We start from the raw sequence: 17,680 nt of genomic DNA, 5'->3' as shown, positions 1-17,680 counted from the left end.
ACTGTAACTTTTTACAATGTTGTAAACACTTTGTGGCACCGCAAGACCTCTCACAACCGCAGTTTTGATAACTATTTTTTTGAGATGAATAAATATCATGTTTTTGTCATTCAGATGGATGTGCTGATTATATAGTTCAAGATTATGAAAACCTAGTTTTGAATTGGTGTTGATTTGAAAATTCCTGTACCGTACATTCAGTTTTAATTATTTTATTCAGAAAAGTCATTTAACCATGTTTTTTTTACTGGTTTTAGTATTGTTTGCCAGGTTAATGAAAGTAAATGCATTTTTCAGTGTGTTATTTACTTATGATATTATTTTTATGTCTATATTTACATTTGATTTAGTTGGAAGCTATAATTATGATTCTATAACATCATATTTTGTGTTGGTAAAATTAAAGAATCAGAGACAGGTGAGCAACTCAGCTGTGCCAATATTTTTAGACATTTTTTTTTTAGCTGCGAAGATGTTCTGGTGTGTTCTGTATGTATTCTTGTGATGGGGACCAGGTCCCCCCACATCATTCTGTGGGCCCCGTTGCTAGAAGTCATGATGCCGCCCCGCTTTTTTTTCTAACAGAGATAAAAAAATGTTTTTTCCTTTATGTACATTGTAATTTTTTTTTTTTTTTTTTTTTTTAACCTTTTCACAATTATTTTTAAAACACATTAAATCTAGTTTTAAGTCAATGTTTCGATTGTCAACATAAATTTATTTTGAATAATGGCAAATAAATGAGTGTAAGTGTTCTGCACTGTCAACACGGTGTCACGTCAATTGGTGGTGGTTTTGTTACTCACAGTTGTAGATTCAGACATGTTCTGTACGCACAGCATATTCCAAATAATATTACTCTGGTGTAATATTTCATCGGTAACGAAATTTAGGCCTTACTGTTTAATTTTTTTCTATGATTTATTTAAAATTGTCTGCTTTTTTGTTTTAAGTTTTTTTTCTTTCCTTTGCAGGCCCCCTAGACCCATGGGCCCCGTTGCCATAGCAACGGTAGCACCGGTCATGTGGGGGCCCTGATGGGGACATCGGAACATGTTTGCTTCCACATGAGATAATAAAGTTCTCACGTTTTTGCACCAACCAATCAGAAAGAACTTTGTGATTTTCCATGTTTTATTTTTTTTGCAGAAAAGCATTGTTGCAAGAGTAAGGAAATTTGTATACTGCTGTGTCTTTGTACATTGTTGTGCTGTGATTGGTCGTTGAGGTCACATGACTGCTTATTTCCTGCTTGTTGTGGGCAGTCATGTAGCCTCGTTTATCATTCAAGTGCTGTGCCAACAGGTCGTGCAAAAATCATTTCACGAGTCCTTATGAGCAGATAATTTTACGTCTGGTTGTTGGTGCCATGCTGCATTAAGTTTTAACTTGTTTTCTTCTGCAAGTTTCAGTTGCAGTTGCAAGTTGCAGTTGCAGCACAGGACCGGGTGATCTGTTGGTCCACTGGAACGTTAGTTCCCGTTTATTTCATACTTAAAAGACATAGTTGCTAAGTAAATTATTTCCTGAAGGCACAGGACTGTGGGTAGTGATCTGCAAAAATGGGTGAGTGTTTTCTTCCCAACATATCATGTAAAGGACACATATTTTCATCAGGAAAAGAATAAATTTCAAAATTCATTTAAAACTCTTTTATGTAAATTCAACTAGTAATAGTCTTCAAATAATTGAATAACCATAATCAGAACATAACACCCAACTACCTGCCATCTCTGATAAAATATTTTTTTTCACGTGTTTACGTATGTGCGAGGACCAGTTGTCGTCTTAGCTGGGCACGATCGTAACTTGTTACAACTTCAAGCACACTACCTTAAAGTCACCTAGCCAACATGAGAACCTGCATGGCACTCCGTAGCTACCAACTTACCAAACACGTACATACGATTAAGTAGAGACCTTGAAATTTCATAAATTGGTTTGGCGTCAGGCTAAAATTCACAGCTTTTTTTGTTTGCTCAGCCAATGTTGGCGATTCCACTGGCTGATTTTTAAGTGAGAACTTTTTTATTCTTGTTAGTATAATAGCAGTACCTGACTCTCAGAGCTGGGCATCATTGGTTGACGGTCGTAGAGGGGCGTATCATAACAACTGCAGTCAAATCACGAACACAGTGCGAAAGAACAAAGCTTTAATTTCTAACTTGCGACCAAACAAATCCGAGAAATTTCCATGCCTGAGCATTGTTTAAAATCTACGTACTGTAACCTACAGTGTCTACACATGACACGGACCAACCTGCTTGTCCTTGAACGACTGCTGAACATCATTTCTGTTTCGCCAGCAATCGACAAGCTTCTCCACCTCCGAGATGGTGAGGACATTATCCTTAAAGTCATTGATTATCTCCAGCAGCTCGTCCTGGGCACCTTGCGACAGCTGGTCCTGCGACTTCTTGCTGTCCGCGGCTGTTAAACAAGAAGCATTCGGGACACCTTACTAACAATTAGCAATTTTACATTCAGCTTTGCAGTTTTAGGCCCGGTCTCACACAGCATTATCGCTTCTGAATTCTAGCCTAGTGGACTATAAGTGCAGCCTTCTTTGAGTTTGCTTTCGAATACTCAAAAAACAATGACGATGCATCCATGCATGAGTCCACTATACTCAGGATTCCTAAGAATACAACTCACACCTACCACTGATGCACCCCTACATCCATTAACTTTGGAATAGGATTGCGTTTTGTTTGTACGTAATACAGTAAAATTCGCTTAAGACGTTCCCGCATAATACGTTTGCATTTATAGATGGTTCTCGCATATAACATGCATTATTTCAGAAAAAAAAAAATGTAATAAAGTTTATCTTTACACTCTTAAACTTTATTTATAGTTAAACTTCTAGAAAATTGTTTCAAAACAATAAAAAACATGACCATCAAAACCTTTGCCCCAAGCAGCACGCTGTTACAAAATATTTTTCGACCAATCATCTGCTTACATTCGTATTCTTTGTGAGGCTGTTCCATCTGTACACCATTTCCCTCATTCGACAATACATCCAGAAAATGCCCTTTTCACAAGAGGAGAGGATAACCACATCGGCCACAGTGTTTACAGAAAGCCAACCTCCACAGACAGGTATCTACAGGCGAGTCCACACCACACTCCATCTCAGAAGAGAACAGTCACCTCTACTTTGGTCAACAGAACTAGAGGCATTTGTGAAGAAAACACTACGGGGGGAAAAAAAATGAAACATCCAACAATTGCTCTTCAAGCAAACGGTTATTAAAAATCAGAAATTAAGTAAGCTTTGAAGCCACTTCAACAGCAAAAGAAAGAGCAGCTTCCTAATAAAGCCTTCATTCCTTATGTCAAAGGAATTTTAGACCAAGTGGCAAGAATTCTTAGGAAGCATGAAATTCATACAATTATCAAATCTATAAACAAGATTGAGTGGTCTCTGACATCTGTGAAAGATAAAACTCCAACCGAAAACCTAACTGGTGTGTACAAGATTCCATGCTCTTGTGGCAAGGTATGTAGGACAAACTGGCAGACGAATAATCACAAGGGTTAAAGAACACATCAGTGACTATAAACATGAAAACCCACAATCAGCTATGGCAGAACACTTCTTGGAAACCAGACACAGCATTGAATTTGACCAATTCCACACCATAGCCGACATCCAACAATACAAGAAAAGATGCATTCAAGAATCTGTATAAATAAATATTAAAACACCCCGCAAACATAAATAGAGAAGATGGCTACAAATTAAGCAGAATATAGGATCCACTCTTCAGAAAAACCAGAATACCTCAAAACCTAGCTCTGCATCTGGCTGAGGTCACAGATAAAAAAAAAAAAACACATGCAAGCATGTGAGTGCTAAATTATACTATGAAACAATGTGAAAGTATGTAAGCTTGCAAGTGTGGCAAGTGTGCAAGAATGCAAGCATGTAAGAATGCAAGTATGCTGCATCATTTCTACCTCTCCCCTGTCATCTCCTCCTCTACTGGTTTCTCCACCACGTACCCAATTATTCCCCTCATGCAATCGGAATTTTCGTAACCATCGAAAATTTTAGCCCCCTCAGCAAAGAAGTTTCACTTAATAAAAAAAAAAAAATCACATTAGTGGCAGTACCTGACAGCTGCCGCTCCTCGTCACTACGGGACGAGCAGACGCTCATCTGGTCGAGCTGGCGTCGGCTGTTGGACTTGCCCTGCGGTGTGGCGCCCTTGGGGGACGGGGATCGCGGGACGTGGGCGGAGCCGTTGGCCGCCTCCCCCGGCGGCGGGTCGGGAATGGACACGATGGAAGCTGCCACAGTGTTCAGAATGTCCAAGCTCGGTTTCAACTGCTCGGGCAGAGTCGACGCTTGGTTCGTTGCTGGTGCTGCAACGCACCCGAAAAAGATCCAATCAGTTTTATTCCGATACTCGAAAAAAGTCCACAGAAATTTATTTTCCATCTCTGACCATATTTATTTCCCAGCATCATTATAGCTCCCACCAACCCGTAATTTCTAGAGAATGTGGAAACACTTAGTATTAATGAGAGTTTTGTGTCAACAGGGTTTTTAATAATGAGGTTTCACTGCATCTTAGCTTTCGAGGTTAAGCCGTGTCAGCAGACGTCTTCAGGACAGGGTGTTGGCGAACGAGGTTTCGACCCGGCCCGACGAGAGGGACGCACCTGAGGAGTGCATCTCCATGTAGCCAGCGAGGGCCTCCGCGGGCGTGTCCTCCGGCGCGACGGGGGAGGAGGGCACGAAGGGGCGCGCCGCCGGCGGGACCTGGTAGTTGTCCATCACCGGCCTCGGCACCGACGGGGGCACCTGGTACGTCTCGTTCAGTGGCCGCGGTTGCTGGTAGTTGCCCCTGGGGCTGTCCCTGGCTGGAACAGCGACACGGCCCTTGACACTTCGGGACTAAAACACATCTATTCTGAAAACAAATCTGGACTTCCACATACCACATCAAATGAAAATATCGCCAAAATAAATACTATACTAACTGGATGCTTCCCTTTCAAAAACAAAAGTTTGCTATCTTTATTCTGTTCCGTCTGTATTGCAAAGAAAGTCTTCCTTTCGAAGTTGTTACCATGGTGCAACATTCTGAAAATTTTTACCTAACTTTTAGTTTCATGGTCCCAAGACCCCAAAACCATCATCAAACTGAAAGTTTATGAACATACATATTTATATATCTTTATAAATATATAATATGCTGTTTCTTGATGGACAATGGGCATCTTGCACGTGGTTTGAAAGTGTGTGTTTTTTTTGTGAGAAATGAATACCGAAGGTTTGTAGTAGCAGTCATTTATTGCTGCTGAAAAATCATAAAATGTTTAAAAATGATGAGGAAATGGGAAATCGTACTGCGGGAAGAAATTACTTTGTCATGGAAATTTGTATACATGACGGGAGGAAATTATAAGATTTGTTTTTGAATGATAATGTTTTTCAATAATTTTTTTTTGATTAAAAATTCATCACATGTGCTTCCTTAGCAGTTCCAGATTTATTTAGTTTACCTGTATAGTCCTTGTATTGTAGCAATGATTTTGGTCATTCATGATCGAGATGTTATTGGCGCTTCACTGTAGTAAACAAAAAGTCTGTGGTCAATAGTCATTTGATATTCATTAAATTCCCTTTATTTCCTCGCATCATGGTAAACATGTTACAGTTATGCCATTAATAAAATATTTACTGCCTGATATCTTTAGGGACATGTATTTACATAATGATTTTTAATGAAAACAGTAATAAATTTAATTGTACTTTTGTAGCAAGAATAAAGTGATAAAAATAATTAATATACAAACGTCAATCCCGGTACCTAGAGTGCTATTATTTTTATGGAAAACACTGAAGGCAAATTATAATTTTGGATGTTTACGTAAGTTGAGAATAAACATGTAATAGAAATTTAAATATGGTCCTAAGATCTGGTTTTAAAAGTTTGTTGCAAGGCTTAATCTAAACAAAACATATTTTTTGCTGTAGTCTAAATATTTTTGTTGCAAGGCTTATTTGAGGGATGGGCTTAGTCAGGTTTTTATGGTAAACCATATTTTTAACCACAATAATGTGTGATGTAAGTTTCTCCTAAAATTATCTATAAAAATATATAACTTATTTAATTATTACATATTCTAAAGCTAAATATGTGTATGTTGTATAAAAATTTATAAAATCATTCATGGTATGGTTATCATCACTTACATGTTTACCTATAGTATGAGAATTTTAGGATTTTGCATGATTAACGAGAACCAAAAAATTTTACTCACTAGTAATTGCAAAGTATTAAAGATTTTACTAACTATGTTGTGTTAAGTGAAATAAAGGACTTTAATCATAAAAGCCATGCATGCAAGGAAATCTAAACTTCAATTTTGACTTTCATCCACAAAGCTGAAATAGTATTTAATAAAGAAATAGCACATAAGCAGATAAATGGTGATTCGAAAAGTAGGTATTGTACAGATGTTAATGAATACCACTTTAAAAGAACTTTTTAGCCTAAAGAATCCATGAGAAATTGCTTCTTTAAACAATTCTGTTGATTATCCAAATATGTAGTTGCAAGAATCTTCACAGAATCACTGATACAGCCTTTTGTGAAACGATGAGTCACATCCATCCTTTCATACATCCCTGTGGCTTTTAAGAGGTTTGTGGCGCTATCTCTTAGGAAAAATGTAACGAAAGTCTTTTGCTAAGCCAGTCAACTGCTATCTACACACTTTAAAGTTCATCTATTAGCCTAGTGTCAAATGATTAACTTGAACAAGTAAATTTGAAAATTGCCTGAAAATAGGATGTCAAAAATTTGTAAACATACACAAATGTCTGCTGAATAATTATTTCTTTGTTGATACACCAGGTGGGTCTGTGCAAATACAATTTTTCTGATGTGAACCAAACACAAATGTTTAAAATATTTGTGAAGTCGAGTGAAATTGCAAATATCGTTCTTGGCGAAGATCTATTATACTTATTTTGCAAAATACATGATTGAAGTAAAAATAATTGTTTAAAGTTTGTTATTTTGAACTGATTAAACTATCAACCAATTGGGCCCTATATATAACATCATTCAATAAAAATTATGAAATAATGCATAACATTAATATTGAGCATTCATAACAGCAAATGGATTGCATTCATTGTTCTTCTTCTTTTTTTAAAGTAACCAACTTTATTGAAGCAAAACATACACAAAATAAAAAATTAAATATTTTCATGAGCGAATCTTAAGTTTTCAATGCTTTAAAGATTTGCGACAAACGCGAAGCTTCACATCAGATGCAAAGCTTTGCATCACAACTAAAGCTTCAACTAAAACGAATAGTAAATTTCTGGGTGAAGTCAAATCTAATATTGGAAACGGCTTCTACTGATTCGCTGAGTCGAAGCTTTGCACAGGCCTAACACCATGTTGCGTTAAGAGTCTAAAGAATTAGTATACATATTCTTCCATGCCTGGGTTTCTCCCTACACACAGCCTTGAAATTAAAGGATAGTTTGTTAAGATTCCATCTGTAAAAGACAGAACCTCACTATTCGGAAATAGCAAATGCTCACTAACCTGCGGTCTTGTGGTTGCCTTCGCTCATTATCTTCAGATAGCTGTACATGCTTGTTAGCTCAGTCATTTGCTGCCCAGTGGGAACAAAACAAACTCAAGTTATTGCAACAGCACTTCACACAAAGCAAACAAGTTTAATACTTCACACAGCTACAAACGTCATAAAAGTGACCTATACTAAACCAGGAACATTCTCGAGAACTGTCCAAAGCTAGATCCTTATGCCTTGTTGAGCCATAAAAAGTACTGTTCTTTAATCCAAAACGTTCAGGACCTAGGCCAAGCCGTTTTAGAATTTTGCAGGTTTAGAATTAGGCCCGAGTAGAGATTTTACCAAATTATCGAGCATCAATACATTTTAATGTGTATACCAAATCAAAATTAATAAACAGTACAATGATATTTAAAATAAGTTGTAAAAAGCTGCTCGATCCATAGCAAGAAAAAATACACACGAGTGTTGCTGTTAAAAAACCCCTGACATCAAAATGCTTCCACGGTCAACAAATGCCCGAATCCACGAAAAAAAAAAAAATACAAGTGGCTCAATTGGTGGTAAATTTAAGAATCTACAGAACCAAATAATACTGAATTAAAGAGTGTGACTGTAATAAAAAGTGTAAACCTAATATAGCGACCAAATGTATCGAAAATCCAAGAAGGTGAGGATCACTATTCTCGCCTTCTCTTTATAAATTTAACCAGAAAGGAAAGATTTAACTACATACGTGAATCAGAGCCTCTAGAGAGAATATCAGTAGTGAATTTATCTGTACAATCCACAATATCATTAAAAAAAAAACATGATGAGAGCAGGCCAGGTCAGGTCCAGGTATCAGTGGTATTGCGCTGAGGGGGATACAAGTCACGCTCCCACACTGGCGACAACAGGGCCCAAAGGACAGTGTCTCTACCGGGTCTGTGCCCCTTAAAAACGTTTCGTTTTGTTTAACAACTGAAAGCGAATCACCTCAAACACATCAAATGTTTTATCTTTTAATCATATACAGTTCTACATCGCATTGGAGGATATAGCTCTGGCACTTCTCTGAGTCAAAGTTCAGGTACTATTTAAGTTTTTAGTCACCAGCATGCAGGGCTGTAGCCAGCATAACATTGGAAGGGTGGGGTGAGAACTCATAGGTGGAGGTGCTATGTTCCAGATGGAAAATTACACCAGCCAGGGATATAGCCAAGGGGGAGGATGTAGAGATTCATCATACCTCAACACCTTGCAGAATACGAACACTCTACTTTTGTAATTGCACTCAAAAACTATGCACTAACAAAAAAAAAAAATTCCATTCCGGAATAAAACCCTGGCTACACCCCTGACATGAGCAATTAATTACTTGCAAACATATTTGGTAAAAAGTTGGAATTTGCATGTGCTTCAAATTTTTAGAATAAAATTTTTATAACTTTTTTTTATTGATTCATTACCAAGGAAGAGTCAATCACAAACATTTTTTAATGAAAGTGTAAAATGTATAAAGCCAAAAAGACTTATCCAGATAATTTTATTTGTTTTCTAAAAGTTCCTACCATAATAAAAGGCTCACAGAATGTTTGACTGAATAAAACAACATAACACATAAATAATTCTTATAAATATGATTTATATTTCTCTCTCTTTAAAATTAAACTTTTTTTTTTTTTGCATTTATCTTGGCCTCCCATGAAGTATAAAATTAATGTTTCACCCTGTGTTTGGAATTTATAAAAAAAAAAAAAGTAATAATATGATATAAAATTTTTTACATTCAATTTGATTAAAAAAAAAAAGAAAAATATTTGCAGAAGCAATATAAAGACGCAGCATACCATGTTGTATTACTAAAGTGCCTAATGGAGGTTCATGTTGGAAGTTCACAATAGTAAGGACAAGCCCAGAAAGAAACTTACACATGTCAACTACTTTATTCATTATTCCCTCACCCCCTTTCCTCCATCCATCACCCCACACCTCAGCGTGGCACTTTTTGTTACCCTCTAACAAATCATCGCCTCAACCCACCCTCCCGAATGTAAAGGTATTTCAGTTCAGAAATCAAAATTCCAACACGGGCAGGTGAAGCCGACTCCACGCATGCAGCGCGCACACGACCGCCGGGAGAGAGAGGAGCCGGGGAAGAGAGCGAAGAGAGAGACCGCGCACGCGTGTGTTTTACCATGTATCCGCGCAGCGCGTTGGCGAGCCTGACGTGGCCGGCCGCCTCTGCCATCTCGGCGGGCGTGAGCTCGCAGGCGTTGCGCATGTCGCAGGCCTGCTCCCCGCCGGGACACTCCAGCAGTTGCCACGCCAGCTTCTCCAGCCCGAACTTGGCGGCGAAGTGCAGCAGCGTGGGGTACTCCTCCGAGCCTGCCACACACATCCCCTCACTTCACACCAGGGGCTAGCCAGGAGGGAGGGGTGTTTAGGGGTTCAAACCCCAACCCCCCCCCCCCCCCCCCCTTTAGCACCAAATCTTTATTTGAATTTCTTATTCATCACTCAAAACAAATATCATATTAAAAATTAATTAAAAATTTTTATCAACCATTACAGTATTTAAATTTAAGTACCGAAAACTACTAAAATATGTAGCACTATTTTTTACACCTTAAAATCCAAATTTTCCCCGGGGGAGGACCCCCGGAACCCCCCACGCTTTAAAACAGGGGGGGGGGGGGGAAATGCTTCTTAAGAACCACCCCCCCCCCCCCCCCCCAGCATCGTACACAAATCCTGGCTACGACACTGCTTCACACATCCTGACTTCACCTGTGTTCCAGGGGGGGTCTGCGACCGTTACAAGATTTCAATTACAAACAACGTTATTCCGCATTCAATTCGACACTTCAAATTTAATAATATTTTGAATTATTCGTTACGACAGATACAGCAAGTAGTATTCATCCAAATATTTTTTTTAATGAAATAGTGTAACATGTACTAAGCCAAGAAGATTTATTCAGAAATTTTTATTTCCATTCTGCAAAAGACACATACTAAATGTTTTTTATGTGTAACAAATAACCCACGATAAAGAATTTTATATTTATTTATTATATATTTTTTCATTTTATTTTACTGTATTTTACATCAAATCTATCCAGACATAAAAAAAAGTAGAAGATGAAGGTACTAGTAAATGTAAAATGTGGCTAAAGAGTATTCAACACACATAATTATTTAATACCACAAACTTACAGCAGATGTTTTAAGTGGCTCTTAAAGGAAAAACTTCCTCCAGAAGGAGTAAATCATGTGCTATTACCTCTACTCTTGACCACTGAGTTAACATTTCTCAGTAAATTTTACGTAGTCAGTCAGTGGTGGTCCTATGGAAGGGGCAATCAAACCGATCACTCCCACATCAATAACCCCAAAGAAAAAACACAAAACTGTAAAATAATAATAAAAAAATCTACTTCATAGTTTTGATAATGACTTTTAATACATCTCAAATTTTCTGAAGTAACATTTTCCAGGGTTGTTATTTTTTAAAAATTTCAGACTCCCCATGTAACTGGAAGTTACTCGATATTCAAAATTAAAAGGGGTGTGCCACTTGAGTCAGTACAATCAAGTACAGAACTGATCAGCCAGCCCCGGTGGCGCCCGGTTAGAAGGGGCATAGAATGAGCCGACAAATGTTTTATTAGCCCTTGAATATGTGTAGTATATAGGTTAACAAAACAGTGAAAGTAAATTTAGATTCTATACTTTGTTAAATAAATTTTGAATATTGTAATTTTACAGTGAATAAAATTAAAAGTATGAGAATACATGAAATAAACCGTACACTTAAAAGATAAACACTAGTAAGTACACAGGGTTTGATGAAATTTAACTTAAAATTTTACATAAGATGTACATAGAGGAAAAGAAATTATGTCTGATATAATTCTTGCTGTTGGGTTGGCTGGAGGGTGGGGCCAGGGGGGGGGGGGGGGGGAAGGTCTGTCATTAATCACAAGTTCTGCCCTAAGCTAAAGAAAGCCACATCCATTCCTGGAATTGATTCAATAATACAACAAACCTTTTTGAGACATTTTGTGCTCAGATAATAGGATGCCTATTACCACTTATGGTGTCTTAAAGATCCTCTATAATACATGGGAACAAGAGTTTTGGTGAATTGAAATTAAACCAAAATAACATTTAAATGAATGCCAAAACACCATAAATACAACAAAAAAAAAAAAACAAGTAGTAAACACACCACTTAACAACAAAAAGCTGGTTGATTTGTAAGGAGAAAAAAAAACAGTATTTGAACCAAATTTCATAGAAATCACTTAAAACAAATTCACTGGCATCCAATATTTATTGAATGCTGTTATTTTATTATAAGTAGTTCGTAACAAAATATTTAAATCAAGCAGCTTCTAAATGATGTTCCCCAATTGATAATCTAATTTTCACCTTATAGTATTGCCGTCCGCCGCGGTCTCGTGTTCGAGGTCGGGCGCAGGTCCTAGCGGGGTGGCTGGCTTTCTTAGAGATTTCTGTTCCGGGGGGGCGCCAGGCTAGCTCGGTGTCTAACCGTGTGATGGTCGTGGGTTTGTTGCCCCAGCGTGGACTGCTAGAACCGTCGGCGGTGATGGAATTTGTTTCCTGATTAGGTTGGGTTGTTTAGGTTAGTTTACATACACTGTTCTGGTTGTTCTACAGGTCGCACGTCGCGCACGGGAGGTGCGGGGTGGACGTTTTATTGCTCACGATTTACACTGGTTCATTACATAGGGCGCGAGGTCTACTCGGCGGTACATGACTGCCAATGAGGCATCGGAACACGTAGAAGTTTTGATTACACTATTATTACAATTACACTTGACAAAACGGCACTCTGTGGTGCTTTTACGTACACGATTACACTGCACACGTTATCTGAGAGGGACACCTGCGTGCCTCTACGTGTGTTTACTTATTAAGCCCTCACACCAGTCGCAGTTGAGGGAGAGTGTTCGATTAGAGTCGGTTAATCCCGTAATTGGTAAATTGCGACGTGCGGGCCCACCTGTGTGGACCGCGGCTCGCTACTAAATTAAAAACACGTCTACGATTGGATGTAGCCTGTGCCTGTGCACTGGGCGATTAATTAAAGTTCTGGGGTGGCGGGAGACGGCCCGTACCGTATACTGCACGGCCCCACGTAATGCTTTGTGTGGGGCGTGTTAAATTGACGCGGCTGGGATAGGCCCTACACCGGAAAAGGACCGGGCGCACACGGGGAGTATTAAAAAAAAGGGTTTCGGTTGTGACTATAATTACCAGTTGGACGTTCGGTGAAACAAAGAGATGCTGGCTCCCCGTGGGACGTGCGTCCGTCCCGGTCCGCGAGTCGCGCTGTACTGGCGTCTGGCCCTGGCGCGAGGGGAGGGGTGAGCTCCCTGTCGCGCCAGAGTTTCTAAAGTTCCGTTATTCGTAAAAAAAGTACATTAATAATAAAAAGCAAGTGGCTCTAAATTCATACAATAAAACTTAATGATTAACTTAATATCTATATATGTTTTAGAATTGACATTTAATAAGTTTGTCTAAAATAAGTTTGAATAATAGAATCAAGCTGGAGACTGTCTGTTTCTTGATAACTACTCCAGTGGCGAATGATAATGCTAATTTGGGGCGGTTTGCGTTACGTCACACATTTCACTACTGAATTTAGGCTGAAGGCCGCAAGGGTTGCACTCACAGCTGTTTTAGTAGAAAGCTACACGTGAGTGACCCGGGCACTCCTACGTCGCACTCTATTAAGGGCTTTTGTTTGTTTCTGATTAATTTATTATTGTGTGGGGAACTTTGTAGGCACGGGGAGTGCGTTGCATGTGTAATTAAAATGGTTCGCTATTCTCTACCTTGGGCTGCGGTCCGCTCACTTGACTCAGGTGGGCCATGGCTAGGGGTGCTTTCCGTTAGCGGAGCCGAGTACTGGCGGGTGCAGGTCGGGCTTTGGGGTGGCCTTCGGCCGTACGATGTCAGTATGTTCTTGAAAAAAATTTATTTTTGCCAGGTATTATTTTGTTCCAAGTATGAAATGTGGTTCATAAAACTAACAAAAGACACTGTATTGCTAGAGACCGGAAAAAATTCGCGAATTCATTTTTGCGACAGGCCAAAATACAAATATAGTCATACCTCAGTGCTGCCTCTGCCATTGGCTCACAACTCACCTGGGTGACTCTGCGCCAACGAAAAAAACCCAACCAAAGCTATATCGAATCACAGGCTGCTGCGTTGGGACGTCTCACAACACAGCAGCCAACGAGTGGGTGACATTTGACCGCAGTGTACGTAGAACAATGGGGGAGTTCATCCTGCAGGTCATTGAACCCGCCGAATTTTTCCAGTCCCTATGTATTGCTAACAGAAATATTATTAAATGACTTTTTAAACGTGTGTGTTGGATACTGAGCTAACAGTTCAAGCGACAAACAGAAGCAGAGCTGGTAACGGGGCGAGGCCGGCACTCACTGGAGGTGCGACTGGGAGGGCGGTGGGGCTGGCCCCCGGGCGAGTGCAGGAGGTTGAAGTGAGGGGGCAGGTTCCTCTGCAGCGCCCCCACCAGGAAGCTGTCCAGGTGCTCCCGGTCCGCCGGGCTGAACCCCAGCGTCTGCAACGCGACAACACACATTCGCTCTCGCTACAGCTACAGCAGTGCGACACGTACAGTGGCGGTAGCCTGGATTTGTGTATGGGGGTTGTATTAAGAAGCATGCCCCCCCTCCCCAACCCATTTTCCATTCCCTTTCCTTCCTCGTCCACAAATCCTGGCTACGACCATGCAGCAAAATAAAATACATGATGGATGCAATAACACTAGGAATGGGTCAATAAAATCCAGAAATTCTCAAATACCATCAAATCCTTAGCATTCGAATGATTCAATATTCAAGGAAAAATATTTGAAGAAAAATATTATTGGAAATAAAGTAAATTAAAAATTCAAGTCTGATAAGATAACCTCTGAAGTTTATTAGGTAAATTTTTTTTCTTCATACTTATTCTGTTATCATTCCCATAGCTAATGACATTTTTTTAAATTTTGAACCCCTGAGTAGCCAGGGGGGGGGGGGGGTTTAGGGGTTTAGGGGTTCAAACCCAACCCCCCCCCCCCCCCTTAGCACCAAAACTTTAATTAATTTCTTATTCATCACTCAAACAAATTTCATATTAAAATTAATAAAATTTTTACCAATACAATATTTAAATTTAAGTACCAAAAACTGCTAAAATAGCACTATTTTACACCTTAAAATCCAAATTTTCCCGGGGGAGGACCCCCGGACACCCCGCTTCAATACAGGGGGGGGGGAGGGGGCGGCATGCTTCTTAACACCCCCCATACACAAATCCTGGCTACGCCACTGCCCCTGAGACCTAAATTTGGATTCGAAGGGTAAATTCTAGATACGCTTCGGGATTCAAATTGTAAGTTTGCATTCGAGAAGATTGTGAACCGACCCATCATGGTCAGGACCGGGCCCGGGCTCACCTGGCACATGAACTCGAGGGGGTTGTCCCTCGACCGCAGGATCTGGTCCAGCTCCCTCATCTTGCTCTCGCACTTGACCTGGCGGCAGCCGAGCGCCTCCCCATTCTTCTCCACGTACACGCTGACCAGCATCGACACCTCCAGGCAGCACGCTGGGGGAGCGGGGAGGACAGAACGGCTCGTTTACCAACTTAACTGGCACAAACTCTTGTGAGCAGCTGGCGCTCGGTTGAGGTTACGAAAGCAATCGGCAGGCAAAGTATGTAGTTATGTCTCCACCACCACCACTACCACCCCCTTACACCAACTGAAATGAAAATCTGCATTCACTCCTGTCTCACATTTATTTGTTTTCTTTTTCAAAAAATTTTAATGTCGTTGGTGAATTTTACTTGTGCTTTTTAATACAGTTTATGTGAATTACTGCTTTGTGTTTGCTAATTTTGACAAAATATTAAGAGTAACATTTTAATTGTTCTTTTCCGAAAGGACCAAAAACCGTATTTGTACGCAAAAAGGGTTTATGTATACCCAGGAAAGCTATTTCAGAAATGGAAAAAAAACATTTTCCACAACCAAAGAGCTTCAGTTTTGTTATATTGATGTATAAAGTAAAAACCGAAGGCATTCAAATTCCAATCATTTATGAAAAGAACCCTTTTTTCCACTTTTTCCAACTTTTCTAATATATTTTGGATCAAGATTTACTACAACAATATTTAATTTCTGTACAAAATTATTGCACATTAAAAAATGGGAATATCTTCATTCCATGTGATAGTTTTTCAGGGTACCACCACTCTGTGCTATTCTACATGTTGTAATATCAAGTTCATCACAAAAAGTACTAAAAGAAATTTAGCCTAAGTTACACAATTAAGGGGTAAAAGTTTGCACGTTGTGGTAAATCAATTGAAAGTGAAAGATTTTTAATCCTTGTAACAGGTAGTCGTAAATAAATTATGTAATCATCACATTTTTTTCAAATTTCACACAAACCTTTTTACTATAATATATTACTTTGTATTAAAAAAGCATTTACTGCTTATTTAAGAATAAGCACAACAGAGCAAAATACAGTAGAACCTCTGTAAGTCGAACTCGAAGGGAGACACCAAAAAATTTGAATGATAGAGTTTTTAACTTATGGAGGATTTCGACTTAAGCGGATTTTGATTCAACATAAAGAGGTTGAGATTCATTCTTATACATTTTGAGTTAGAGAGGTTAAATAAATAAAAATTCAAGTTGCAGAGGTGACAAATCTATTTTTATTTATTATAAATCAACATTATTTCTAAACATCCTTAAAATAAAAAAAACATGGCATTAAAAAAAGTCAGTTTTTTTTTGCTTTAGATAATTTGGTTGTTCTCTTTCTATATAGCATTGTCTAAGATATAAAGAGCAGGAAATTCTTGTTCTTCAGAGTTGCTGGTTTGCTCTATAAAATTCCGTAAAGTATTCAATGCGGTTCTTGCCTCTTTGATGGAAACCCATGGAGCACATGTAGTATTGTTCGAGTCTTCTATGTCATCTAAATCATTAGTATAGTTTTTCTGAGCTACTGAATCGATGATTTCGTCATCAGATAATGTCCCAGCAGTCATAACTCCATCATCGCACTTAACAAATTCCTTAAAGGATATTCCTAATATAAGGATATTGAGACACCACTATAATCCATTCTGCAGGAGGTGAAATAGAAAAATCTTCTGTTTCAGCTTCTTCTGTTGACGACAATGAAAAACCAGTGTACAAAACAGTTTTTTATAGTAGTTGCAGTTACATTTCGCCAAGCTTTATCAACCATTCTCATGGCTTGCAATACATCTATAGAATAATTCTTTTTTTCTTCCATATTATCCAACATGTTCCTGACAACTTCTTTCCGATATAATGACTTAAAGTTTTTAATGATACCTTGATCCATAGGCTGTAATTTTGATGTGGTATTGGCAGGCAGATATTGGATTTTAACAGCTTTCATTTGTGGAATATCATTATGTGCTGTACAATTATCAAGGAATAACAAGATATTATTTTTTTCTTTGGCCATTTTCTTATCAATATTTATGAGCCAGTTTTTGAAAATTGCAGAAGTCATCCATGCTTTTGTATTTGCTTCATATTGCAAAGGTAGTGATTTACATCTTGAAAAACGAGGTTTTTTAGATTTGCCGATGACCAATGGTGAGAGTTTTTCTGTGCCCAACATGCTTGCTGCTAGCAGAATAGTCAAACGTTCCTTGCTGTGCTTCGCACCATGGCATTTATCATTTTTAAAGTTAGAGTTTTATCAGGAAGACATTTAAAAAACAGCCCCGTTTCATCAGCATTAAAGATATTGTCAGGTTCGTAACCATGTGACAAATCTTGCAATTAATTTTTTCATTTGTTACAGGTTTCAATGTTGACACTTGCACTTTCCCCACAAACGTTTTCGAAAACAAGTTCATGTCTTCTTTTGAACTTTTCTAGCCATCAATTACTGGCCCTGAAATCAGTGAGTCCCAATGATTTAGAGTATGTTTCCGCTTTTTCTTGTAACAGTAGTCCACTAACACTGATATTTTGGCTCCGACACTGCTCAAACCATTTAAGTAAGCACTTATC

General features: G+C 38.8%; 1 protein-coding gene across 10 annotated transcripts in view; it reads right to left on the bottom strand.

Annotated features, from left to right (window-relative positions):
* LOC134542929 (phosphoinositide 3-kinase adapter protein 1) overlaps positions 1–17,680 on the bottom strand; it is a 101,450-nt gene that overhangs the window by 44,951 nt on the left and 38,819 nt on the right. For 8 of the 10 annotated variants that reach the window (XM_063387530.1, XM_063387531.1, XM_063387532.1 and 5 more), the window contains 7 exons: positions 15,065–15,216; positions 14,044–14,182; positions 9,755–9,945; positions 7,584–7,653; positions 4,675–4,875; positions 4,123–4,374; positions 2,261–2,430 (listed from right to left, as the gene is read on the bottom strand). In XM_063387530.1, coding sequence (XP_063243600.1) covers positions 2,261–2,430; positions 4,123–4,374; positions 4,675–4,875; positions 7,584–7,653; positions 9,755–9,945; positions 14,044–14,182; positions 15,065–15,216 — 1,175 coding nt within the window. The remainder of the gene's footprint in view (positions 1–2,260; positions 2,431–4,122; positions 4,375–4,674; positions 4,876–7,583; positions 7,654–9,754; positions 9,946–14,043; positions 14,183–15,064; positions 15,217–17,680) is intronic. The other 2 variants (XM_063387529.1, XM_063387536.1) reach the window with 1 other exon arrangement.

Source organism: Bacillus rossius (genome assembly GCF_032445375.1).
Source record: "Bacillus rossius redtenbacheri isolate Brsri chromosome 9 unlocalized genomic scaffold, Brsri_v3 Brsri_v3_scf9_2, whole genome shotgun sequence".
NCBI lineage: Eukaryota > Metazoa > Arthropoda > Insecta > Phasmatodea > Bacillidae > Bacillus > Bacillus rossius.
The sequence above is the reverse complement of the archived record's forward strand: the minus strand, read 5'-3'. Positions and strand labels throughout refer to the sequence as shown.